Source organism: Mustelus asterias, chromosome 23 (genome assembly GCF_964213995.1).
Source record: "Mustelus asterias chromosome 23, sMusAst1.hap1.1, whole genome shotgun sequence".
NCBI lineage: Eukaryota > Metazoa > Chordata > Chondrichthyes > Carcharhiniformes > Triakidae > Mustelus > Mustelus asterias.
Window position 1 is genome coordinate 22,526,255 of NC_135823.1, and position 26,001 is coordinate 22,552,255.

The window sequence follows — 26,001 nt, forward strand, 5'->3', positions numbered from 1 at the left end:
CAGGATCTGGATTTCTGGGGGCGGGATTCCTGCCGCCGCTGACGTCAGAGCTGACCTAGCCGGAAGTGTTTCCGGGGTGATGTTTTGGCGGGAGGTTTGACGATGGCGGACTGGGAGGAGGATCAGTTTGATGATCTGTTCGCGGATGAACTGGACGCCTTGACCCAAATACTCGAACCGGCTGATGGTAAAGTATCCCCGGAGCGGCCCATTGAACATCCTGTGTCCCCCTCGCGAGTCCCGCACTTTCTGTCATTCCTTGTGGGTATCACTGGCGAGAGCAGCTTTTATTGCCCATCCTTCATTGCCCTTCAGAAGGTGGTGGTGAGCTGCATTGTTGAACTGCTGGAGTGTCTGAGGTGTAGGTACATCCGCAGTGCTGTTAGGGAGGGAATTCCAGGATTTTGACCGAATGACAGCAAAAGGAATATGTTCCCAAGTCGGGATGGTCAGTGGCTTGGAGGGGAACTTGCAGGTGATGGTGTTCCCATGTATCTGCTGCCCATGCCCTTCTAGATGGAAGTGGCCGTGGGTTTGCAGGGTGCTGCCTAAGGAAACCTGTTGAGTTCCTGCAGTGCAGCACAGTGGTTAGCACTGCTGCCTCACAGCCCCCAGTCCAACACCGGCATCTCCACATCATGCCTCTCAGTGCCAGGGACCCAGGTTCAATTCCAGCCTTGGGTCACTGCCTGTGTGGAGTTTGCACATTCTCCCTGTGTCTGTGTGGGTTTCCTCCCACAGTCCAAAGATGTGCAGGTTAGGTGGATTGGCTATGCTAAATTGCCCCTTAGTGTCAGGGGAATTAGCAGGGTAAATACGTGGGGTTACAGTTTGTCTAGATGGGATTGTTGTTGGTGCAGACTCAATGGGCCGGTTGACCACCTCCTGCATTTTAGGGACTCTGTGATTCTCTGAGTGCATCTTGTAGATGGTACACACTGCCGCTACTGAGCATTGGTGGTGAAGGGAGTGAATGTTGAAGATGGCAAGAAGACCACAGTGAGCAGGTCCAACAACAGTGCTGCAGGAGCTCCTCAGGGCAGTGTTTTCAGGCCAACCAAGACAGCAATGGTAATGTTCCTAATAAGCGCAGTGCCAGTCAAATAGACTGCTTTGTCTTAGATTTTAAGTTTCAGTGTTATTGGAGCACTCATCCAGCCAAGTAGGAAATCATAGAATCCCTATAGAGCCTGCACTGACAAGAATCCCAACCAGGCCATATTCCTGTAACCCCAAACAAAAACACAAAATGCTGGAAAATCTCAGCAGTTCTGACAGCATCTGGACAGAAAATAGAGCCACGTTTCGAGTCTAGATGACCCTTCGTCAGAGCTAAAAGCAAAGAGAATCAACAGAGATTTATACTGAGGGTGGGGGTCTGGAATGGGACAATGGGAATATAAATGAGGATACAGAACGTTGAGAAAGGTGCTAAAGATGTCCATTAAGTGATGAGAATGTGTGAATGGCAGAACAGAGATACAGATTGCTAAAGGACTGCCTGGAGATTATGGCACTTGCCCTGAAAGTAGAGGAGGGGCAAGAAGGAGAGCTGGGATGGAGAAGTGGAGAAATGAAAGTGAGAAATAAGGATGATAAAATGGATGAATGAGATGAAATAAAATAAATGGAAATGAGGTGAAGGTGGAGGGGAGAGTTCATGCTCTGAAGTTGGTGAACTGATGTTCAGTCCGGAAGGCTGTGAACTGCCCAATCGGAAGATGTGGTGCTGTTCCTCCAGTTTGCAATTTCCTGGCGCTTCCGCTTCAACACACCACCCTGCTCTTCTGTCCACATGTCTGTTCTTGGCCTTTTGCAATGTTCTAGCAAAACCCAATGCAAACTGGAGTATGCAGTACAGTATGTAAAAGAGGTGGGGGAGTTGCACTATGGTTCAGGAGAATATCACAGCTGTACTCTGGGAGGACACCTCGGAGGGCTCATACAGCGAGGCAATATGGGTAGAGCTCAGGAATAGGAAAGGTGTAGTCACAATGTTGGGGGTTTACTATAGGCCACCCAACTGCCAGCGGGAGATAGAGGAACAGGTATGTAGGCGGATTTTGGCACGGTGTAAAAGTAACAGGGTTGTTGTGGTGGGAGATTTGAAGGAATGGCAATATATTTCCAAGTCAGGGTGGTGAGCAAGTTGGAGTGGGGAATTTCCGAGTGGTGGTGTTCTCTTGTATTTGCTGCTCTTTTTCTCAAGGGCAGTGGGTTTGGAAAGTGCTATCTAAGGAGCCTTGGCGCGTTCCTGCAGTGCATCTTCCAGGTGGTACACGCTGCTGCTATTGTGCACTGGTGATGGAGGGAGTGGATGTTTGTGGATGGGGTGGCAATCAAGTGGGGCTGCTTTGTCCTGGATGGTGTTGAGCGTCTTGAGTGTTGTTGGAGCTGCATTCATCCAGGCAAGTGAAGAGTATTTCATTACACTCCCCACTTGCACCTTGTCAGGCTTTGGGGAGTATGGTGGACAGTCTTTGGGAGGATCAGGAGGTGAGTTACTCACTGCAGAATTCCCAGAAGTGTTCAGTGGGAATCTTCGTACAAGTTTTATTGCTGCAAGGTCCTTGCACTTATACTTACCCCATTGGAAGGTTTTATCTCAAATAGAAGATCACTGGTTGATGGCATCTGGGCTGGGATTTGCATAAATACTGGAGTAAATCCCACTGGTATTTTCAGCCGGAGTCTCCAAATGAATCTTTCACACTCGCAAGAATCACAAAAAATCGTGGGCGGGTCTATTCCTGCCAGCGAGTCCAGCAGCATTGCACTGAGCAGGCCACTGCACATGTGCCAATCTGTCAGCACCGAGATTGGCGCCTGCGCAGTAGCCTGTGCCGCCAGCCTCTCAATCACTGGCCAGCCGTGTGACCCTGCATCGCTGCCCCACTGATCCCCCTACATCCCAATTGCTGGCCACCCAGACCGCTGGCCTCCTTCCCTCTATCACCGCCGAGTGCAGAGTGGCTGTGGGACCCCCCCATTCCCATTGATCTTGCCTCCCCCTCTGCCCCCTTCTGGCCCTGCCCTCTTGGCACTGCCTGATGCCTGGTGGGCAATGCCAAGACACCCCCTTGGCATTGGCACTTTGCCACTAGGGAGTGCTAGGGGGCCAGGCTGACACTGCCAAGCTGGCAATGCCCAGGTGGCACCCCCCCTTGCCTCCAATCCTTTGGGGGGATCTCAATGGCCCCCCTTTACTCCAGCGGGGTCAGGCCACTAGCTCCTCACAAGTGGGGAGCTATTGTAAACCCTGCTGGAATGAAAACTCCTGGCGGCAGGGGGAGACTCTAGTGGGCCCGGAGACTTCGGTCCCTGGCCCGCTAATTCAATGTAAATTACATTTTAATAAGCATTTAAATAATTTATGCAGCTTGCACCAATTTCTGGCACGGAGCTGACAGCACCAGAAATCTGGCGCCTCCAATGTTTCCAGCAGCAGTTTGTCAAGAAAAGATCCGTTTAAAATGATTTGGTTCAAATGGTTAAGAAGTGACTCACTGAACCATACTGATCAGGAGAAATACAGGTTCAATCTCTTGTTTGTACTGACCTTATTTCAACCATGGAAATGCTTGACCTGGCCTGTGTTAGGGTTGGCAGAGAGAAACAATTGAGGGTATCAGTTCCTAAATTTCTATGCTGCAACTGCTGCTGGAAATGTGTGTGATGTTAGGTGGAGTTAGGACTGGGGTTGGTTCTGGCTGACCCTCTGATTGTATAAAGGGCAGTACAGCACAGGGAGAGGTCCTTCGACCCACCAAGTCTGTGCCGACACAGATGCCTCGCTAATCTAATATTTTCTTGCTTCTACATGGTCCATATCCCCCTATTCCCTGTCTATTCATGTATCTATCCAGATGCCTCTTGAACATTGTTGTAGAATCTGCTTCCACCACCTCGTCCGGCAGCGCGTTCCAGGCATTCACCACCCTCTGTGTGAAGAACTTACCCCTTACATCTCTTTTAAACTTTTCCCCCGCTCACTTTCAACCTATTCCCCCGAGTAATTGACCTTCGACCCTGGGAAAAAAGACTGATTATCCATTCTATCCAAGCCAGTCATAATCTTGTAAACCCCCATTAGGTTCCCCCCTCATCCTCCGACGCTCCAATTAAAACAATCCAGGTGCATTCAACCTTTCTTCATCGTCCTTATCCTCTAAACCAGGCAACATCCTGGTAAATCTCTTCTGCACCCTTCCCAACGCATCAACATCCTTCTGGTAGTGTAGCAACCAGAATTGTACACAATACTCCAAATGCGGCCTAACCAAAATCTTACGCAGCTGCAACATGATTTTCCAATTCCTATACTCAACGTCCCAACCGCTGAAGGCCAGCATGCCATATGCCGCCTTGATCGCCTTGTCCACCTGAGTTGCCACCTTCAGGAAACGGTGGATCTGCACCTTGATCCCTCTGTATGCTAAACTGCCAGCACTAGGCTAAACCGAGACCTGATTAATGGGAGTTGGTGTGAAGGGCTGGCAGGTGATCAACATACCTGACCTACATCGGGTAACCTTGGTTAAAACTCAAGTAAACCGGTGAGTTTTTACAAAGTTATTCAAATCCCAGGCGTGCAGCCAAGTAGCTGCTAATTAATCACAGATCAGTGTGTAGGGGGGGACTTGTGAATTCCAGAACAGCCACTCGATCTTTCAGACATTTGAGCCAGCAGGTTAGACTTTTCCTCATTTTAAAATGTAGTGTGCATGCTGAGGAAAATCTTTGCATCCTGAGTTTTGTAGCAGGGACAAATGATCAAAAGAATTGTCCTTGCTGTTCTGTTTACAAAGACTCACATGAAAGCCCTGCCTTCTCAACTTTGCTCCTCGCCTGAGATTTGGTGAACTCAGGTTAAATCATGACCAGTCAGCTCTCCCCCTCAAAGGGACTATGGTGACTTTAATTTAGTACACCTCGATCAGGTCTCTATTTAGCTTCTTTGCTCTCAGGAAAACAATCCCAGGTAAACCAGCCTCTCTTCGTTTTGGAAACGTTCCATCCCAAGCAACATCATGGTGAATCTCCTCTGCATGTTCTCTAATGCAATCACATCCTTCCTATAGTGTGGCAACCAGAACTGCTCGCAGTACTCCAGCTGTAACCTAACAAGCATTTGATACAGCTCCATCATAACCTTGCTGTCATATTCTATGCCTCGGCAAAAGAGACAAGCATTTCATCTGCCTTCTTAACCACCTTGTCTATCTGTCCTGCTGACTTCAGAGATTTGTGGACACCCAAGATACCTCTGGTCCTCTGTATTTCCTAATGTCCAATTGATCATTTTGTATTCCCTTGTCGTGTTTGTTCTCCAAAACTGCATCACCTCAAAAAACTTGTTCTTTCGTTTGTGGAAAAAGGACTTGAGAGATGGTATGTATTCTACCACTTGCAACATTAGCTAATTTTTGAGATAAATTTATTGACAAAAGCACAGGGGATTGTGTTATAAATGTTAACCATGGCAAAGTACATGTGGTTGTTGCCTAAGGGTGGGCGATGCGATGGCAGCTAGACTGAGCATGTTTTCTAATTCCTTTTTTTAATCCTGTCCAAAGGAGAATGTACCTGACCTCCTCTCTGCGCTTCACCTAATAACCTTGCACATGTTTCCATGCTGGTGGTAGTTAGCATTTATCCTCACCTCTGACCCCCTCCTTACTGTGACTTCCCATGATTTAATTCTGTGTGGCCTCCCGGCACCAAGACTTTTGACACAGGAACTCTCCTATCCCTCCAACGCAAAAGCATTTAAACAGTCTCGCATTTCTCCTCAACAAGACTTCTGTGATCCGTCAGCATTAATTTGCTGCATGATTAGAGCCCTCCAAATTTTAGAATCTCCCCAGACGTCTTCACTGCACCCCCCCCTCAAACCTCTGACCAGCAATATTTTGATGCCTTTGATTAGTATCACCCATTTGCCACTCTTCAACACCACTGAATTTCTCTGTCTCTCCCCTACAGATGAGAAGTTCACCAGTACACTTAAGCAGTCCAAATTTCGACATGGCAAGCAGACTTTCGAAGAAGCCCTTGCAGTGGGGGACAACCTCCCTGGGAGCGTCCCGAGTGCCAAGGCCCAAGCTCAGGAACACACAAAACAGGAGGACATCTTGGGGACCTCTGTTGCTAGGAAAAGAAATATTGATGCCCTCCACTCACCTGAGGAAGAGGAATTTCCTGGCCATGAGCTGCACCACGATCAAGAGCAAGGATTTGGTACGTAGGTTTGCTGCCTCAAGCTGGGAACACTATCATGCTCACAATTCCCTCTGCAGTTGCTGCTTTTTGCTTTCACTTCTGCTCATCAACTATGTTTAATACACTCTTGAGTGCAGGACTGGTCAGGATTATTCCGTAAATGCTGAAATGACAAGGTAAACTTAGCAAATTCTGTGTTCCCAGCACAGAACTTTGTGCTTTGGGAGTGCAATCCATTCAATCTGTGGGAAGAGATCAATGAGTCCAGTAGGACTGTCTGTCATTGAAAATCCAGTCAGTACGCTGGTCTTTGCCGGAGCTCTTGGTGTTCCATGCTGTACTCCAAGATGATACTTTCTTACCACCAGCCTTGAATGTCTGTCTTTTTCATGATTTAGACTGGGGGTTGGAGGGGAATGAAATATCTCGACAATAAGTGTGAGAATGTGTCCTTTCCAACATCAATGATTCACATATTGTGCAGTGTAAAGCCTCTCAATGCCACTGTTTAATTAGCAGGTCACTCCACCACTGCAAGCTATGGTTCCAGCTGTCTTGGCCCTAATTATTCACTTAATCACTCCACCTGTCTCTCTCTCTCTCGCTCTTCCCTAAAGATGCTCCTTAAAATCGGCCGAATTTTTTTATCCTTACGTGGCGCAGTGTTAAATTCTGCCTTGGGATGTTATTACTTTAAAAGTGCTACGCAGATGTTTTGTTTATTCATTCATGAGATGTGGGTGACACTGGATGTGCCAGTATTTGTTGCCCATCCATAATTGAACTGAGTGGCTTACTAGGCTAGTTCAGCAGGCATTGAAGAGTCAATCACATTGCTATGGATCAGGAGTCACATGTAGGCCAGACCAGGTAAGGATGACAGATTTCCTTCCCTAAAGGACATTAGTGAACCAGATGGGTTTTTACTACATCAACAATGGTTCATGGTCACCGTTAGACTTTTTTAATTCCAGATTTTTATGGAATTCAAATTTCACCATCCTCTGTAGCAGGATTTGAACCTGGGTCTCTGGCTTACTCGTCCAATGACAATACCACCACACCGTCGCCTCCCTAAAAAGGAAATTGTTAATGTGGTTGGAGAAAATGTTTCTTTGATGTTTTAGTATAAAAGGAACCTCAGCACCTAGCTCATGACAATGCGTGGTGTTGCACTGCAGTGTAAATGTCCTCTCGAATACTGCACATTTCCAAACAGCACAACCTTAAAGCTGCAGAGTTTTCAAACTTTACTAAAGTTAACATTTTGCCACATTCATAGCATTGATTTTTAACTTTGAGTGGGATATGACAGGATAGTTGCAGTTTTATTCAAACACAGATGTCAGTTCAGGATCCTACTGTTGTCAGATTTGCCAATTTCGGTATTTTATTTGTGACTGCTCGGGAACAGTAAGCCCAGATTCACAAAAGCTGGAGTCAGGTCATGTTGTGAGCAGCGATGTGGGAAAATGCGTGGGCTATCGGTCTGAGAATTTGAAGTTAATGGCAATTATGGTGCAAGGCTGGCATTGCAGAGTGTTCCTGCTGGCCGAGTGGGTATCTACAGCTCTTGGTGTGGACCCAGCCACACGGACAAGGTTAGTGCCAGGCTCAATAGCTGGTCTGTGTTGATTGATTTAAGAGTGCTTTGGGAGGACTGCTATAATGGCCACGCTTGGTTGGATGTCCTCTCTCCAGTTCACTCAACATTAATGACTGCCTTGAGAGTACTCCGATATTGGAGGGAAGCTGAGAAGTGTCTCATTGATGTCACAGATGAAGAAGGCGATCCACTGTTCTAGGTCTCATCCTTCCAGAGTATCAATCCAGTCATCTTCCCAATTCAGCATTTTGCTAACTCTTAAATAGGCCCAGTGCCATGGTCTTGCACACCTTTGTCTGTGTAGCATGATAATGAACCTCCTGTTCATTAGTAATATGATTTTAGAATTAAGAAAGCTGTAATACACATAGGTGTCCAGGGAGCAGAAGTAGCTATGTATTTATAGGTTAAAATAAAGTGCTGGAACTTGATTAACTTTAAATGAATAGAATAGAGGGAAGAAAAAACTTGCAATTCGTGACCGCAGAATGCCTCAAAATGCTTTAGTCGGTGAAATATGCTGAAGTCCAGTCACAGTTGTACCATACAACTAATAACCATATCTGATTAAAACTGCAAAAGGTTTGAGACCTCCGTATGCACATTTAGTGCCCCAATCTCATGCATCAATGTCTATGGATCATTAATACGTTGAATTGTGTTCCTCAGTAACTTCTTTACTCGCAGCAACTCCCAGGCACAAGAGGCCCAGGCTAGGTGCCATGAAGAAACTGGATTTTATGTCACAGCTCCCGTCCAGTGAGCCTCTCCTGCTAGACGATGACATCACGCCGCCCTCATCACCTGAAGACTTCCCTCAGAGCCGACACTCCAGGTAAGTCATGAATGAACAATTTATTGTCTCCCTTCATGCCCACACCCCCTCCTTGAAATTGAAACTGCTGTATCCCATGTTTTCCTGACTTTGCAGTTAGATTGCATCAGCTTCTGATGTTCGACCAGACCATTTTATCACATCAACTAGCCATATTCTCCTCTTATTTTTTTTATTCATTCGGGTGACACAGGCGTTGCTGGTAGGCCAGCATTTAATGCCCAAACCTAGTTACCCTTGAACTGAGTGGCTTGCTAGGCCATTTCAGAGGGCAGTTGTGGATCTGGAGTCACATGTAGGCCAGACCAGGTAAGAATGGCAGATTTCCTTCCCTAAAGCACATTAGTGAACCAGATGGGTTTTCCGCCAGTCGACAATGTTTTCATGGTCATGAGTAGATTCTTAATTCCAGGTGTATTTCATTGAATTTAAATTCCACCAACTGCCGTGGTGGGATTCAAACCCAGGTCCCCAGAATATTAGTTGAGTTTCTCGATTAATAGTCCAGCGGTAATACCACTAGGTCATCACCTCCCCAGTGAGTGACAATCTCAAAAACATTCACAATGGCTCCTCAATAATATGCTCCCTTGTCAGTCTATATTCCTCTGTATTCAACCTTATCATGTCTCTATTCCCTATGCTTCCTTTTGATAAATAATTTCCAGCATAGGACAATAGCCTTACTGAGAAAATTCCAGCACTCACTTTGAACTTGTGTCTAGTTTAGTATTGCTATCATCTGCACTATAGAAATATGGTAGCTGGGTCTATTTTTTAAATTCATTCCCAAGATGTGGCAGTCCGCTGGTAAGGCCAGCATTTGTTACTCTTGAGGAAGATGGTTTCAGAGATGGGAATTCAATTCCCAGCACAGCAGTTGAGGGTTTTAAATTGTTTGAGTTGCCTCGTGCTTTGCGTGCTAATTTTTCTGCTTCCCATCTGAGATGGGCGCTGTTAGTAATCCTGACCCCTTCGCTACAAACAAATTGCCTCCACCTCAGCAACTGGGTTTAACTCGGAGATGTGTGCAGTTTATTCCTCCTTTGTGATAGAATTGGAAAATGGTCCCTCTTTGGGGTGGTCATAATGAACGCATTTGTAACAAGCATCTTGCAGAAATTCAGCTCCATGTGTTCGGAGCTTTTTGAAGGGTCACATTGAGATTCTTCACTTTGATGCTGTATGAATAATCTGTTTCATTTGATTATGAGTGGAGTGGTGCATTGACTTGTCTAACTTTGTGGAACCTCTCATTGATGGGGCTGCTGTTGCTGGAATAAGATATTGGATTACAAAATGCATGTTTTCACATATGCTGACAACCATCACTATCTCATTCGATTCCTCCACTGTTGCTAAATTATCAGGCTGCTTTTCCGACGTTCTGTCCCGGAAGAGCAGGAAATTTCTTCAACTAAATATTGGGAAGACTGAAGCCGTTGTTTTTGGTTCCTGCTCAAACCTCCTCCCCACCATCTCTCTCCCTAGTAACAGTCCGAGATTAAGCTAGTCTGTTTGCAATCCTTGGTGTCACATTTGATTCCAAGACGAGTTTTTAATCCAAAATTCACTGAGACCGCCTATTTCCACTTTGTAACATAACCGAACCTTGCCCTGTCTCAGTTCAATTGCTGTTCAAGCCCTCATTCATGCCTTTGTTATTTCGACACTCAACAGTTGCAACACACTCCTGGCTAGCTTCCCACATTCTACCCTTTGTAAATTTGAGGTAATCCAAAACTGGCCATGTCTTAATTTGCAACAAGTCCCGTTCTCCTATCACCTTCTGTGCTCACTGATCTACACTGGCTCCCAGCCAAGCAATGTCTTGATTTTAAAATTCTCATCCTTATTTTCAAATCCCTCCAGAGTCTCACGCCCCCTCTATCTCTCTAGTCTCCTCTAATTCTGAACTCTTTGCATCCCCGATTTGAATTGCTCCACCGCTGGTGGCCGTGCCTTCAGTTGCCTAGTCCCAAGGTCTGGAATCTTCTCCTTGTACCTCTTTAGCTCAGCCTTTAAGACGCTGCATAATACCCTACCTTTTTGACAAGCATTTTGTCGTCTGGTTTAGTGTCCCCTTGTGAGACTTGGCTTCGTACTTTATTTTACAAAGCTCATGTGAAGCACACTGGGATGTTTCATTACATTAAAGGCACTATACTGTATAAATTGTTGTTGTTAATGACTTTGAGACATTTTTAACATGACAGATCTATATATAAATGTAACTACTGCAGTGTAAATTGTGCAACTCTTCACAATCACTTACTTTTTAGAAACCCAAAGATATCAAACCAGGAAATGCCTGACATAAGTGGCATGGCCCCCATAGACGAGATTCCCTCTCAGAAGGTGCAGAAGCAAGTTCTGAAAAGGCCCCCAGTTCTGGAAGATTACATCAATGTAACTTCATCCAATGGGACACGTGTTTATCTGGTCCTGCAGGATGAAGATGAGTGGCCAGGGCTGAAGGTGAAGTTTTAAAGTTTATTTATTAGTGTCACAAGTAAGCTTACATTAACACTGCAATTAAGTTACTGTGAAAATCTCTTAGTCGCCACACTCCGGCGCCTGTTCGGGTACACTGAGGGAGAATTTAGCATGGCCAATGCACCTAACAGCATGTCTTTTGGAATATGGGAGGAAATGGAGCACATGGAGGAAACTCCCCCCAAGCACAGGGAGAACGTGCAGATTCTGCGCAGCTAGTGACTCCAGCTGGAATCGAACCTGGGTCCCTGGTGCTGTGAGGCAGCAGTGCTAACCACTGTGCCACCGTGCATTGAATTGCCCTTTAGCAACACTTTATGAAATCCAATTACTTTTTTTAAAAGTATCTTTGTTTTTGTCTTTTCTGATAAATGGCGTAACGTTCTAGATGTATTCTGACTGTTTATCTAGGGATCTGTGGTATTCATATACTCACTGCCGGGGGAGGTAGTGGAAGCAGATACGATAGTGACTTTTAAGGGGCGTCTTAACAAATACATGAATAGGATGGGAATAGAGGGATACGGTCCCCGGAAGTGTAGGGGGGTTTCTGATAAGTTGGGCAGCATGGTCGGTGCAGGCTTGGAGGGCCGAAGGGCCTGTTCCTGTGCTGCAATTTTCTTTGTTAAACAGGGGTTTGAATGTTGAGAATGTCAAGAGAGTAGAGACTCGCGAGTATAAAACACCAGCATGACCCAGCTGGGGCCAGATGACCAGTTTCTGTGCTGTAAAATTCTATAAAGTCAATGAACTTTTGTGTCTTGACTTAACGTAAAGCCGCACTCACAAGGCAATGTTTTATTTTCTTAGTTAGATTCAATGCGTTGGAATGGACAAAGGCAGCTGCATTTGCTGGGAGTACCTTTCTCCTATCTGAAGGAACAAGTTGCGGAAGAGGTAACAGATGGATTAATACTTTGTTAATGTCGGAAATCTGAATTTATGAGATTTGCCACCACTAATGCATGGGGAATGCTGAAGTATTGGTACGCATTTAGATTACTCCTGATGCACAGGGGCTGCAGTGTGACATCCTGCAGTCAATCCTTTAGCTCCTGGTCTCACTGCATGTCTGAGGTAGTGAAATTGCAGTTTCTGAGTGATGTCTGTGCACGTTCCCTACTCACTGTCTGAACTGAGCAGCTGAATGTTGTTCTGATGCAGATCACCTCCCTCCTTAGTTTTGTCACGCTTTTACTTAACTGTACTGCTGCTATTTTGTAGCATGTGGAGGTTAGCTGCCAGCTAATGTTACAGTAGAACAGTTTGGAAGCCTATAATGGAAATTACTTCAATGTGTGAGAAGTACCCTCCATTTAGTGCTGAGTAGATCTGCTCTTTTGCACTACTGTGATGCAGATGACATGGGGAGCTTTCCTCTGTATGTTACAACACAAACTCCACTAGTACGAGGAGGTTTAACACACACTCACACTCTCTGAGCTCAGCTATCTGTCCTATATCCCTTCTACCACAAAGACCACCTCTGTAAATTTCCACCTATGTAACATCATCTGCTTTTGTCAACTCCAGACATGGCTGATCCAAAGCTCTTGTGGTCAACCTCGACTTTCCATAAACTTCTCCTTTAATATCCTGCTGCTCCTATCCCAGCCTGCATCAATCCTACTCACCCGGTACTACTAATCTTGTGGGCCATCATTGACGTCCAACCTAGCAAAATCAAAATCAAAATCCCTCTTCCTTGTCCTCTAAATCTTGCCCTTTATTATCTCTATAACCCCCTCCAGCTCAGCCCCTGCAAAATCCTGTGTAGCTCTATCCCAGGCTTCTCGTACATCTGCTCCTCCCCTTGCCTGACATTTTGCCTTCAACTGTGTGAGCCCTAAGTTCTGGAATTCCCTCTCCTAAATCCCTCCAAGTCCTTTTCTTCTTCGCCAACCTTCCTTTATAATACAACCGACCCTGTATTTGACTAGGATTTTGTTCAGAGCTCCTAATACCTTTTCCTCTGGCTTGATGTCCATTTCTGACTTGTGTTTTGGGATGTTTTCTACGCTAAAGCCACGACATCAACGCAAGCTGTTGCCTGACCATTGCTGCATCTTTCCAGAAAAACAACCTCTTCAAGATATATTTCTGTGATTATTTCTAGATTATTATTTAGTAGAACCTAAGTCACAGCAACTTCTTCAGTGGGGAGATCAATCAAGCTATCAATTTTTAAGAAAGGCTTAAACAGTGAAGTGGAAATTTAAAGTGTGCTATCTACTATGTACTTTATATAAACAATATTAATTGTATTGATGCAGATGACATGGGGAGCTTTCCTCTGTATGTTACAACACAAACTCCACTAGTACGAGGAGGTTTAACACACACTCACACTCTGAGCTCAGCTCTCTATGGTAAACATTTGGAAGTTTCCATGTGCACGCATTCTGCCTGCAGGTGACACTGTTGTAGAACCTTTCAGTGGAACAGTTAATTTTGAACTTGTCGCCATGTGTTTCCTCACTAAAGGCACTGGGTGGCTTCATAGCTGTTTGTGGTGGCTTTTTTCACATTGTTGATTATTGAAAATGGGCTTGTTATAAACCATTGTAATGAAAATCTTTACTTGTGCCCCAGCCATTGAGTGATGCATCCAGACTGGTATTCAGCATTTACGATGAGTCTCTCTGCCACCTCTCTGTTCCAACTGTTCCTTCCCTATTTATTCCCTCTTCTCCTCTGCCCCAATCTATCTTCAACTTCCTCCTCTTCTCTCTTGCGTGCCTTTCACTTTCCTCTCTAACTCCCCCTGTTGCCCTTGCTGTATATTTTGCCTTCACCTTTACACATTCAGCCTCCTGCTCCACACTCCTCCACACCCCCCCCCCCCCCACCCCCGGTATCCTTGTGTTTAACTGAGTTTGGTGGTGAGATTCACTTGAGGAGTTTCTGTTTATGCTTCTTGTTCCTTCTTGTGTCTAAACTTATTTCTTTACCATTCTATGTGTTTATCTAGTATCATAGACAAGTGATGGAAGAATCTCAGAAGTTGAGTGAAATGCAGAATAGGTAAGTCTGGGGCCACTTTAAGGAAACTAGACCAATTTCAGGGGGGGTTTCATTTTACTGAGAGAACAGTATTAAAGCTCTAAGATTGAGAAGAAAACGGAGAATTCCGTAACTCTGCAAGCAATACAGAAATTGTTGATAATTCACAATATATCAGTTGGTATCAGAAATGAAAAGATTTGGTTGTGGATCATTTGTATTAATCGCTTCTTCGGTTTTGTACAAGAGCATAACCAGGGCCCTGGAACTGTATTCCAGTAAGAGAGGCAAATCCTTCGGGAGAGCAGAACCTTGAACAGAACTAAAACAGGTTGGTTTTAGGTTGGCTGCCTGGGGAAACTGTGCTAACAACCGTTGAACCTTTTTGGGATGAAACGTAGAGGATTTTTAAGGGGCTTGACAGGGTAAATGCTGAGAGGATGTTTCTCCTCATGGGAGAGTTTAGCACCAGAGATCATAGTCTTTGAATAAGGGTTGCCAATTTAAGACTTGAGATGAAGAGGAATTTCTTCTCCTGAGGGTCCTGACTTTTTGGAACTCTTTCCCCCAGAGTGCTGTGGGAACAAAGTCCTTGTGTATATTTATGGCTGAGATAGATAGATTTTTGATCAGTCAGGGAATCGAGGGTTATAGGGAAAGGGCAGGAAAGTGGAATGTTGGATCAGCCATGATCTTATTGAATGGTAGAGCAGTCCCAAGGGGTCAATTGGCCTAATCCTGTTTCTGTTTCTTTCAGTCTTAATACAACAAGAAAGATTATAATAAAAACAAAATAATGTGGAAATTGCAAATCTGAAATAAGAACAGAAAATGTTTGATAAACTCAGCCCGTCTGGCAGCATCCGTGGAGAGAGAAACAGAATTAACGTTTCAAGGCCGTATGTCTCCACAGATGTTGCCAGATCTGCTGAGTTCATGCTGCATTTTCTGTGTCTATTTAAGAAGGATTACAAGGTAGATATGGTTGTGAAAGCTATTTCAGTCTATTTTACCTCCTCCATTCTAAACACAACCCATAGTTTACCACCCCCATATCATATGGCAACTGTTCTGATACGATTCCAGAGTTTTGACTCCACTACTTAACCTTTAAGCCCACTCTGCGTGTAAATTTTATTTTGTATGATGAACTTTAAAATAAAACTTCTCTTTTACCAGTCTGAGCCCCTACCCCCTTATCCCCAGTTCAATTTAACATACTCCTCTGTTGACTGGCTTACCAAATTATTTCCTTTGTCTTGCCCAAAGCAACCAAGATGGAAGTGATTCTTAGTTGCCATCTTGCTGCAAAAGAAAATGACCCCCCCTCACCTCCCAATAAAAAAATCTACTCGCTTTTTTTTCCTTCATAGAAATCATAGAAACCCTACAGTGCAGAAGGAGGCCATTCGGCCTATCGAGTCTGCACCGACCACAATCCCACCCAGGCCCTACCCCCACATATTTTACCCGCTAATCCCTCTAACCTACACATCCCAGGACTCTAAGGGGCAATTTTTAACCTCGCCAATCAACCTAACCCGCACATCTTTGGACTGTGGGAGGAAACCGGAGCACCCGGAGGAAACCCACGCAGACACGAGGAGAATGTGCAAACTCCACACAGACAGTGACCCGAGCCGGGAATCGAACCCAGGACCCTGGAGCTGTGAAGCAGCAGTGCTAACCACTGTGCTACCGTGCCGCCCTTCCATTTGTATGTTAGGCTAGGCCATTGAAATTAGTAAATTCTGGGTAATTGGAGTTGCCTGATTGAGGTGTTTGACATACAGTACCCTGAGAGTCTTTAGATTCACTCAGCTTTGAAATACAGCTGTGAAAATCAATGAACAAGATTTTCTACAGAGAGAGCAAGCAGCAGGTTGACTCAACAATGAAATTCAACCCTGCGTTGTGTGAAACATGAGGAATCAAGATGGAATTAATACAGATGTTAATTTTGCAGTTGTTCAACTGGTGAGTCCCCTATAGACAGACTAAAACTATGATTGTTTGGTTTGGTGATAAATGCTCGTGATGTGTAATTCTGTAAAATATACAAAAGTATGTGAAGATTAGCTCCAGTTGTATTCCTCACCAACTAGCTTTCTGGAATAGAAGAGCTATAGACCTGATTTAAGGTTGCTTGTTTCAAGATCATTTTCTTTCTCTCTTACAACAACTTCTACTTGTATAAATATCATTAATGTAATGAAATATCCCAAAGAGCTTTTGTGGACCATTATGAAACAAAGTATGACACCCAATCACGTGAGATATTAGGTCAGTTGACCAAAAGCTTGGTCAAAGATGTAGGTTTTAAGAAGCCTCTTAAAAGAGGAAAGTGATTTGGAGAAGTATAGGGAAGGAATTCTAGAGCTTAGGGCCTGGGCAACTAAAGGCACGGTCACCAGTGGTGGAGCAGTGTTAAGTGGGAATGCGGAAGATATTAGTATATTTTGGAGTGTTATGGGATTGGAAATTACAGAGATAGTGAAGGGCCAGGCCATGGAGGGATTTGAAAACCAACCTATTATTCGCAGTCAGAGCAGAGAATGTTAAAACCAAGGCATTGCTTTACTAGTAGACAATACTGGTCAGTGAACGTGAGTATAGAGGAATGGGATTTTCTGAGAGTTAAGTCATGTGCAGCAGAGTTTGGGGTGACCTCAAGTTAATGAAGGGTAGAATGTGAGAGACCAGGAAGCAATATGTTGGAATCATCAAGTTTAGAGGTAATCAAGATTGGATGAGGATTTCAACAGTAGCTGAACTAAGAATGACAAAATTGAACTACATTACAGAGGTGGAAAGGGCAGTCTTGGAGTTGGAATGAATATGAGGCCTGAAGCTCATCTCCGGGTCAAATGTCACCAAGGTTGAGAACAGATTGGGGCAGCCTCCAACTGTTGCCAGGGAAAGGGATGGCGTTGGTAGCTGGGAGACAGACTTTAAATTGGGGACCAGAAACTAGGCCTTCAGTCTTCTCTTGATTTAATTGGAGGAACTTTCTGTTCAGCCAGGGTTGGATGTTGGGGACAAGCAGTCTTGTTTACTTGCTTTGCTTTATTCTTAAAGCCAGGTTGATGAGGAGTTTGGAGTGGTTGAGAGACAGGAAGAAGCAGCAGATGAAGATGATGATGACTCAGTTGGTGAATTTAATTCCAGCACACTCTGGGTGGATAGATTCACTCCCAGGCAGTATACCGAACTGCTTAGTGATGATGTAAGTAACAAAGTCAAAACGTCTCACTTAGTCTGCTTGCTGCACTGTAAGGTGATATTGTCATTAAACTCTGAGTTCATGAGTGATAAATATGCTGTGTTCCTTCATAAATAAATAATAGGTTGGTGGGGAGGGGAATTTAAAAAAAATAAGAATTTTGAAATAGAATACTGCAAATGCTGGAAATTTGAAGTGAAGATGAGATGATGCTGGAAGTACTCGGGTAAGACAGCATCAGTGGAGAGTTCACATTTCAGGCCTGTGACCTTTTAATCAGAATTTTAGAAGTCTGTTCACTGGAGAATGGGGAGCCAGGTAAGTTTGTGAGTGCAAAGGCTGCAGTGTTTTTGATGGGTTGAAGATCATGGGGCAGTGGAGGCAGGGAGATCAGCTTGAATAGTAATGGATTTGTTAAGCTTTCACATCATTCAGGCCTTGGCTAGGATTTTGTTAGTGGAGGAGGAGAAGTGGGTGCTGGCAGGCAATTGGAATAAAAGGAATATTTGTAATAAAGCAGATATTTGGGGGGGGAGGGGGAAGCTGGGCGAAGGATAATAATGCCCTGCTGTTTTAGACTTAAACTGGGTTTGAGCTGAGAAATTTGTTGGAATTAAGGGTAGAAGCATTTGGATGCAGAAGGGCATCGGTATATGACTTTTGTTTTTCCAATGTTAAGATTGAAATATTTTTGGCAAATCTGTATCTTGTGTTGGAGATGCATCGGGGCAGTCTTTGGTTTGATGGGACCAGGAGTAAGATAGGATCATGGAGGTGAGGTGCAGAAGACTAATGTTTGAGGATAATAGCACACACAGTCAAAGATAAGCAAGCAAATAATAAGAGATGGGTTCACAGCCGCAGGGTTTTACTTGTGACTTTAAGCAATGTGGTCTTGGTTTTGAAAGCAGACTGGAAACCCAACTAGGGGGCGTCTGATAACGATGTGGGGATATATTTGTACAACCTTGATGTGTTCTCGGACTTTGTAAAGGAAGGGTGGAGGTTAGATGGCAGTTGAAGAACATTAGAGGAGGGGGGTTGATGTTCTTGAGCAGAAGTTGTGATGGGTTAATTTGAAGGATATGGAGACAGTGCTAGAAGATACCAATAATGTCAGTCAGCATTTGGTTGAGGAAGTTCACTTGGGTGTTCGGGACCTGGGAAGGAAAGTTGAAGACGAGCTCGGTTAATCTTGGTTGATTATTTTGAAGAAAAGCAGGGAACTCCACAGGATAACCGATAGCTCTTTTACATCCAATTATGTAAAATGAACCTTTTAAATATAGTTGCTATTTTATTGTAGGAGGTGCAGAAAGATTCCACAAACAACAAGATCATCTGATTTAATGATGTTACTTCAGAGATAAATATTGGCCAGATGAATGGACCTAATTGGAAAGATGTTTCTTGGGCACATTGGGCTGAATAGCCTCTTGTGCAGTATCACGCTTTGATTCTGGGATACTGAGCAGAACCTCCCCCGTTCTTCAGAATAGTGCCATGGGATCTTTCACGACGACCTAAAAGGCCTGGCAGGTCCTCAGTTTAATGTCTCACCTGAAGGATGGTGCCTCTGACAGTGTAGCACTCCCTCTACGCTGAACTAAAGTTTCAACCTGGGTGACGTATTCATGTCTCTGGGGTGGGACTTGAACCCACAAATTCTTAACTCTGAGGTGAGAGTAATAGCTGACCGCACAAATGTAGTTGAACATAGTGCAAGCAGCTTTCAGCAGCAATGTACATTTTGCATCATTTCTTTTACCACATGAACACTTTTATGATACAATAATGTGGCAGAGAAGAGCAAAATTCAAATTCATTAAAACAAACAGTCTCCAACTTTATTTAATTCTTCAACAATTTTAATGAGAATCCCCAAAAAGGTTTTTTTTTTCAAAGACAAGTTCATAACTCCATTTTGACATATACCCTGCAATGTCACATTCTTCACTTGGTGTCCTCCTTTGAACTTACAAGCATAGAAATAATCCCATTTTTCTAAAAGCTCTCTATGCTGATAGAATGTCCTTTGGAACCATAATGTAAATTGTATAATCAAACTTTCCTTCATGTAATCTTCTGTTAAATGAACACCTTTTTTAAAAAAAACATCGTGATACACATTACTCCAGTGCTGGAAACATCAAGCATCTACCTGTTTTGTGGCCAATAGTTGGGAATCATTATGCTTCACCTTTCAAACATCTTTCTTTATCTCCGATTTTATAAATATGATTTCTTAAAATCTGTCTAAATTCAAATGCCAGCTTGTACATGTAATGTTCATCAGAAATGTTTGTGACATTTGGGGCACTGCGCGAAGAGATGAGAAATGTCCTAAAATTTCATCACATCCCCCAATAATCATCTGAGTGGAAATGCTATCAAAAGGTTAACGAGAGGCACTACTTCAAAAGGGAAGTAAACAGGAACAGTTGGGAATTCACTCTCATTTTTAGCCAATCCTGATAACGATCATTACGACAGCAGCCCTATTGATCGAGCTGGTCGGGCCCTAAAGTGTGTAACTGCTAGACTGGGTCTGCAACAGGTGGTGAAGGAACCAACAGGAGCAAGAAAAATACTTGACCTCATCCTTAACAATCTGCTGACTGCAGATACATCTGTCCATGACAGTATTGGTAAGAGTAACCACCGCATAATCCTTGTGGAGACCAAGTCCCGCCTTCACATTGAGAACAACCTCCATCCTGTGTGTGGCATTATCACCGTGCTAAATGGGACAGACTTTGAACAGATCTAGCAACTTGAGACTGGGCATCCATGAGGCGCTATGGGCATCAACAGCAGCGGAACTGTACCCCAGCACAATCTGCAACCTCATGGCCTGGCGTATCCCTGATTTAATCCTTACCATCAGGCCAGGGGATCAACCCTGGTTCAATGGAGAGTGCAGGAGGGCATTCCAAGAGGTGCACCAGGCATACCTAAAAATGAGCTGTCAACTTGGTGAAGCTACCAAACAGGACTACTTGCATGCCAAATGGCAAAAGTAGTGATAGAAAGAGCTAAGTGATCCCACAACCAACAATCAGATCTAAGCTCTGCAGTTCTGCCACATCCAGTCGTGAATGGTGGTGGACAATTAAACAACTCATTGGAGGAGGAGGCTCCACAAATATCCTCATCCTCAATGATGGAGGAGCCCAGCACATCAGAGCAAAAGATAAGGCTGAAGCATTTGCAGCAATCTTCAGCCAGGAGTTCCGAGTGGATGATCCATCTCAGCCTCCTCCAGTGGTCCCCAGCATCTCAAATGTCAGTCTCCAGCCAATTCAAATCACTCCACATGATTTCAAGAAATAGTTGAAGGTACTGGATACTGCAAAGGCAATGAGCCCTGCTAACATTCCAGCAATAGTACTGAAAACTTCTCCAGAACTTGCCACTCCCCTAGTCAAGCTCTTCCAGCACAGACACAACACTGGCATCTCCCCAACAATGTGGAAAATTGCCCAGGTATGTCCTGTACACACAAAAAGCAGGACAAATCCAACCTGGCCCATTACCGCCCAATCAGTCTACTCTTGATCACCAGTAAAGTGATGGAAGCAGTCATCAACGGTGCTATTGAGTAGCACCTGCTCAGCAGTAACCCGCTCAGTGATGCCCAGTTTGGGTTTCGCCAGGGTCACTCAGCTCCTGACTTCATTACGGCCTTGGTTCAGAATGGACAGAAGAGCTGAATTCCAGAGGTGAGGTGAGACTGACAGCCCTTGACATCAAGGCCACATTCGACCGAGTGTGGCATCAAGGATCCCTAACGAAACTGGAATCAATGGGTATCAGGGGCAAACTCTTTGTTGGTTGGAGTCAGACCTTGTACACAGGAAGATGGTTGTGGTTGTGGAGGGCCAGTTATCTCAACTCCAGGGCATTTCTGCAGGAGTCCCTCAGGGTCGTGTCTTAGGCCCAACAATCTTCAGCTGTTTCATCAATGACCTTCCCTTCGTCACGAGGTCAGAAGTGGGGATATTCACCGATGTTCAAATGCAGCAAGATCTGAATAATATCCAGGTTTGGGCTGACAAGTGGCAAGTAACATTCCCTCAACAAATGCCAGGCAATGACCATCGCCAACATGAGACACTCTAACCACCACTGCTTGACTTTCAATGGTGTTATCATCACTGAATCCCCCACTGTCAACATCCTTCAGGTTACCATTGACCGGAAACTCAACTGGACTTGCCACATAAACACAGTGGCTACAAGAGCAGGTCATAGGCTAGGAATACTGCAATGAGCAACTCACCTCCTGACTCCCAAAGTCTATCCACCATCTATAAGGCACAAGTCAGGAGTGTGATGGAATACTCCTCACTTGCCTGGATGGGTGCAGCTCCAACAACACTCAAAAAGCTTGACACCATCCAGGACAAAGCGGCCCGCTTGATTGGTACTACATCCTCAAACATCCACTGACACTCAGTAGCAGCAATGTGTACTGCCTACAAGATACACTGCAGCAATTCACCAAAGATCCTTAGACAGCACCTTCCAAACCCGCAGCCACTTCCATCTAGAAGGACAAGGCAGCAGATAGATGGGAACACCACCACCTGCAAGTTCCCCACCAAGCCACTCACCATCCTGACTTGGAAATATATCAGCGTTCCTTCACAATCGCTGAGTCAAAATCCTGGAATTCCCTCCCTAACGGCATTGTGGGTCAACCCTCAGCATGTGGATTGCAGCGATTCATGAAGGCAGCTCACCACCACCTTCTAGAGATGGGCAATAAATGCTGGCCAGTCAGCAACGCCCATGTCCCACAAATGAATTTTTAAAAAAGATACCAGATGTTGGCATGATTTTGCTCGTCTTGGTTCTTGCCAATCTTGTGACACATTCACATCTGTTTTTTCAAGATTATTGGCAACGTTCTGATCAGGGCTCTGACGAAGAGTCATCTGGACTCAACGTTGGCTCTATTCTCTCTCCACAGATGCTGTGAGACCTGCTGAGATTTTCCAGCATTTTCTGTTTTTGTTTCAGATTCCAGCATCAGTTGTACTTTGCATTTACTCTAATCATTTTGTTTTTTGATCAGAGTGTTTATTTCAAATGTCTCCTGATGAATGTTTTTTGTATTGAAGTTAATTTTTAAATGCTACTTTTGGTGTCCAGCTTTGATGAAAACGAGAGTGTCATTGAATCATCACAAAGAGAACATTGCTTCGATGTGCAAAATGTTACCTCAGTTATATCATATATATTTCATCAAATGATAAAACAATTCGAATGTTCTTGACTGTGCCATTCCTGCTGGTTCTAAGGGCTGTTTCTCGTTTCAGTACACTAATCGCTGCCTCCTGAAGTGGTTGAAACTGTGGGACACTGTTGTCTTTGGCCGAGAGAAACCTGTGAAGAAAAGCAAGCCGGCAGCAGAAAAGCACGCGTCCTTCCAACAGTCCCAGCAGCAGCAGAACAAATGGAAGAGCAAGACCCAGATTACCGAAGAGATCCTGGATGCAGAACTCGATGCACATAACAGGCCAAAGTACAAGGTAACTGAGGGCTAAAGCAATTCCTTTCATCGAATACATTAAAGATGACCATGAAATGCCACAAAGCAGCTGTGTAATTACTTTGTCACTAGAATGGTGATAGAGACTTGTGCATTCTACTGAATTGGCCTATAATCTTAAATGCATCAGAGGGAAATATTAACATTACAACAATGACTTTGTTTCACAAGTAGTTCATTAGCTACAAAGCCTCTTAGGACATTTTGATGTGAAAGATGCTATATAAATGCAGATCTTCATCTGCACAATTATCAGTACATCTCCATCCCCTCTGCTTAGCGATTAAGATCATAAGAAATAGGAACAGGAGTGATCCATTCAGCTCTTCAAGCCTGCTCTGCTATTTAATGTCTGATCTAACTCAGTAAGGCCGCTTTCCTGCCTTATCTCTGTAATTCTTGATTCCCCTACTGATTAAAAACCTACCAATCTCCACCTCAAATTTTGATAGGCTCCGCCTCCACAGCTTCCTGGGGGCAGCAGTTTTGTGTCATGTCATGCAGCTCTGCTATTCCAACCACAGATGGGGACAAGAGATAATGGATAGATTTGTCCAGTCACAATGTCAGCAAGTGGAACTTCATGATGTTGCGAAACGTCAGTTCTATATCCTCCTGAAAGGAGGGTTAGAATGATGAGGCCCACTTCCGTATTAACCTCCCCACACAACAGACAGAAGGGTTGGATTTGTCCTGCTTTTTTTGTGTACAGGACATACCTGGGTAATTTTCCACATTGTCGGGTAGATGCCAGTGTTGTAACTGTACTGAAGAGCATGGCTGTGGGAGCAGCATGTTCTTGAATCGATAAATGTAGCCTGAATTGGAACTGAGATGCCGAAATTAAAGGCCACTGTTTTTAAAGTTTATTAGTGTCACAAATAGGCATACTGTGAAAATTCCCTGGTCGCCACACTCCGGTGCCTGTTCGAGTACACTGAGGGAGAATGTTGCTAACTCATTGTGTGAGCCCTTCCCCTCTCATTTATGTCCCTGCTTATTCTCAAACTCATCATCTGGCACAATTTTCAGCAACTTACACCTTTGCCTAAACATTATATCAGGATCTTTTAAATAGTTGGAGCTTGATTTATTATTGAGTTTTTCTTTAAATCTCTGAGGCAATTCTTCCGCAGTCTCTTCGGGTTTCGGCAATCTATTGCACCAAAATAAAAACTGGAGCATGATCATTTTATTTCCAGCAATTTATCTAATTAGCTCATTTGGAGTTCAATGTCATTGTTGATGCGAGCATTCCTTTTTCCGTTATGTTACTGAAAATGAGTGTTGCTGATGACTGTGAGCTGCAGTCCCTGAAGCGATCTTCACTGTGAGCTAATTTGGAGCTTGTTATAGCGACAGCAAATGGCTCCCTTTGTTAAAGCTACGCTAAATAATCAGTGCTTCTAAAATTTTACGGCAGTGCCTTGAGCAAATACCTGCACACATTTGAGGGTGTACTGCCTGAAAGAAATGACTGACCGCTACTGTTTAACTTCAGGTGGTAGCCATGGCTTTAGTGAGCAGTCACAAGGTTGTGGAGTGGAGCCCCCCATTGCAGTCGTCTAGATTGACACGCCCACAGCAGAACTACGGGACTGCATTGTTGCAGCTCCCTGTCTTTTAGGTCAGATGTTAAACCGATGTCAGCCCCCTCGCGCGGATGTAAAATATCCCATGACGTGATTTGAAGAGGAGCAGAAAACTCCTGGCCTTTATTTTTTTTTTAATCCCTCAAACACACATTGCAGCAGATATGGTCGTTTCTGTGCTACGTGAAGGTATATTTGTTGGTTCTTTCTTGCCCTTGTCTCTAGGTGGCGTTGTTGAGTGGCCCTCCCGGTCTGGGGAAAACAACCCTGGCTCATGTCATTGCAAAGCACGCGGGATACAATGTTGTGGAGATGAATGCAAGGTGAGAGCGTGAGGTTTTACGCGCATCTTATGAAAACTCTGATGCCAACGAGCAGAAATTTGATTAGTAAATGGTTATTTCAGTAATTTCTCACCAAATTAGATTTGCAGTGTTACAAAATGGAACAAGTTCATAGTGAATTAGGCTTATAGTTGCCGTGTAGTAGGTTTTCTTTCTATTGGGAGGTGAAGGGATGAATGGCTCTCTTTATACTGTCACCTTTTTCTTAGACAATTCCCGTTTGCTAAATTGAGAGTGGTTTAATTTCTAGCCCCTTTCTGGTGACCTCTGAATGCAGTTCAAGAGAATGATTACTGTACTTGTAGTTGTGAGAATTGAGTTCTGTATATGAGTCATCTGTGTACTCATTGGTTTGAAATCCTCGATGCTTGTCACTCCAAACTGCTCGCCTCTCTTATGATGTCTAATCCATTCTCCCCCCCGATCGTGCTCCTTATGGAGCCTTATGCAAGAAGAGTAGCAAAGTAAGTTAGAGTCACACAGTCAGTATGACTCAGAAGGAGGCCATTCAGCCCGTCAAATCCATGGCAAGTAATTAGCTTTGTTTCTGGTGTCTGTTGTAGCACACTGGGTGGCACTCTTGCCTTTGAGTCAGAAAATCATGGGTGCTAGGCCTACTTCAGAGACTTGAGCCCATCACATAAGTTGCCACGCCAGACAGTACTCAGGAAGCACTGCACTGCTAGAGTTGCCAATGAGACGTTGAACCAAAGTGCCTTCCCTTTTCTAAGGTGGATGTAAAAGATCCCATGGCACTATTTGTGGAAGAGCAAGAGATGTCCTCCTGATGTGTGCAGGGTAATGGGGGGTAATTAGTGCCGATGGAACTGGAGTCCACACCTTTAGGAGAGAAGGAGAAGGTCATTGTGGTGGGAAGTGGGTGTTGGGGGAAGAGTTGGAAAATGGTGAGTGGAGTATCGAATGTGCACGTGTGCATGGCCTAGCATCAAGTCATGCTGTTTATCTCCCATTTAGTGATGACCGCAGCCCGGAGATCTTTAAGACCAAGATTGAAAGTGCCACCCAGATGAAATCTGTGCTTGGAAGCAATGAGAAACCGAATTGCCTGATCATTGATGAAATTGATGGTGCCCCCACTGTGAGTCTGTGTTCTGTGTAAAAT

At 44.4% G+C, this 26,001-nt stretch overlaps 1 protein-coding gene across 1 annotated transcript in view; it reads left to right on the top strand.

Moving 5' to 3' along the window:
• The first annotated feature begins 84 nt into the window (after positions 1-84).
• Positions 85-26,001, top strand: part of chtf18 (CTF18, chromosome transmission fidelity factor 18 homolog (S. cerevisiae)) — a 108,690-nt gene continuing 82,773 nt past the window's right edge. The window contains exons 1-10 of the mRNA XM_078239795.1: positions 85-187; positions 5,986-6,240; positions 8,498-8,663; positions 10,946-11,141; positions 11,970-12,056; positions 14,131-14,183; positions 17,241-17,388; positions 22,710-22,922; positions 24,760-24,857; positions 25,854-25,977. Coding sequence (XP_078095921.1) covers positions 103-187; positions 5,986-6,240; positions 8,498-8,663; positions 10,946-11,141; positions 11,970-12,056; positions 14,131-14,183; positions 17,241-17,388; positions 22,710-22,922; positions 24,760-24,857; positions 25,854-25,977 — 1,425 coding nt within the window. The 5' untranslated portion in view covers positions 85-102. The remainder of the gene's footprint in view (positions 188-5,985; positions 6,241-8,497; positions 8,664-10,945; positions 11,142-11,969; positions 12,057-14,130; positions 14,184-17,240; positions 17,389-22,709; positions 22,923-24,759; positions 24,858-25,853; positions 25,978-26,001) is intronic.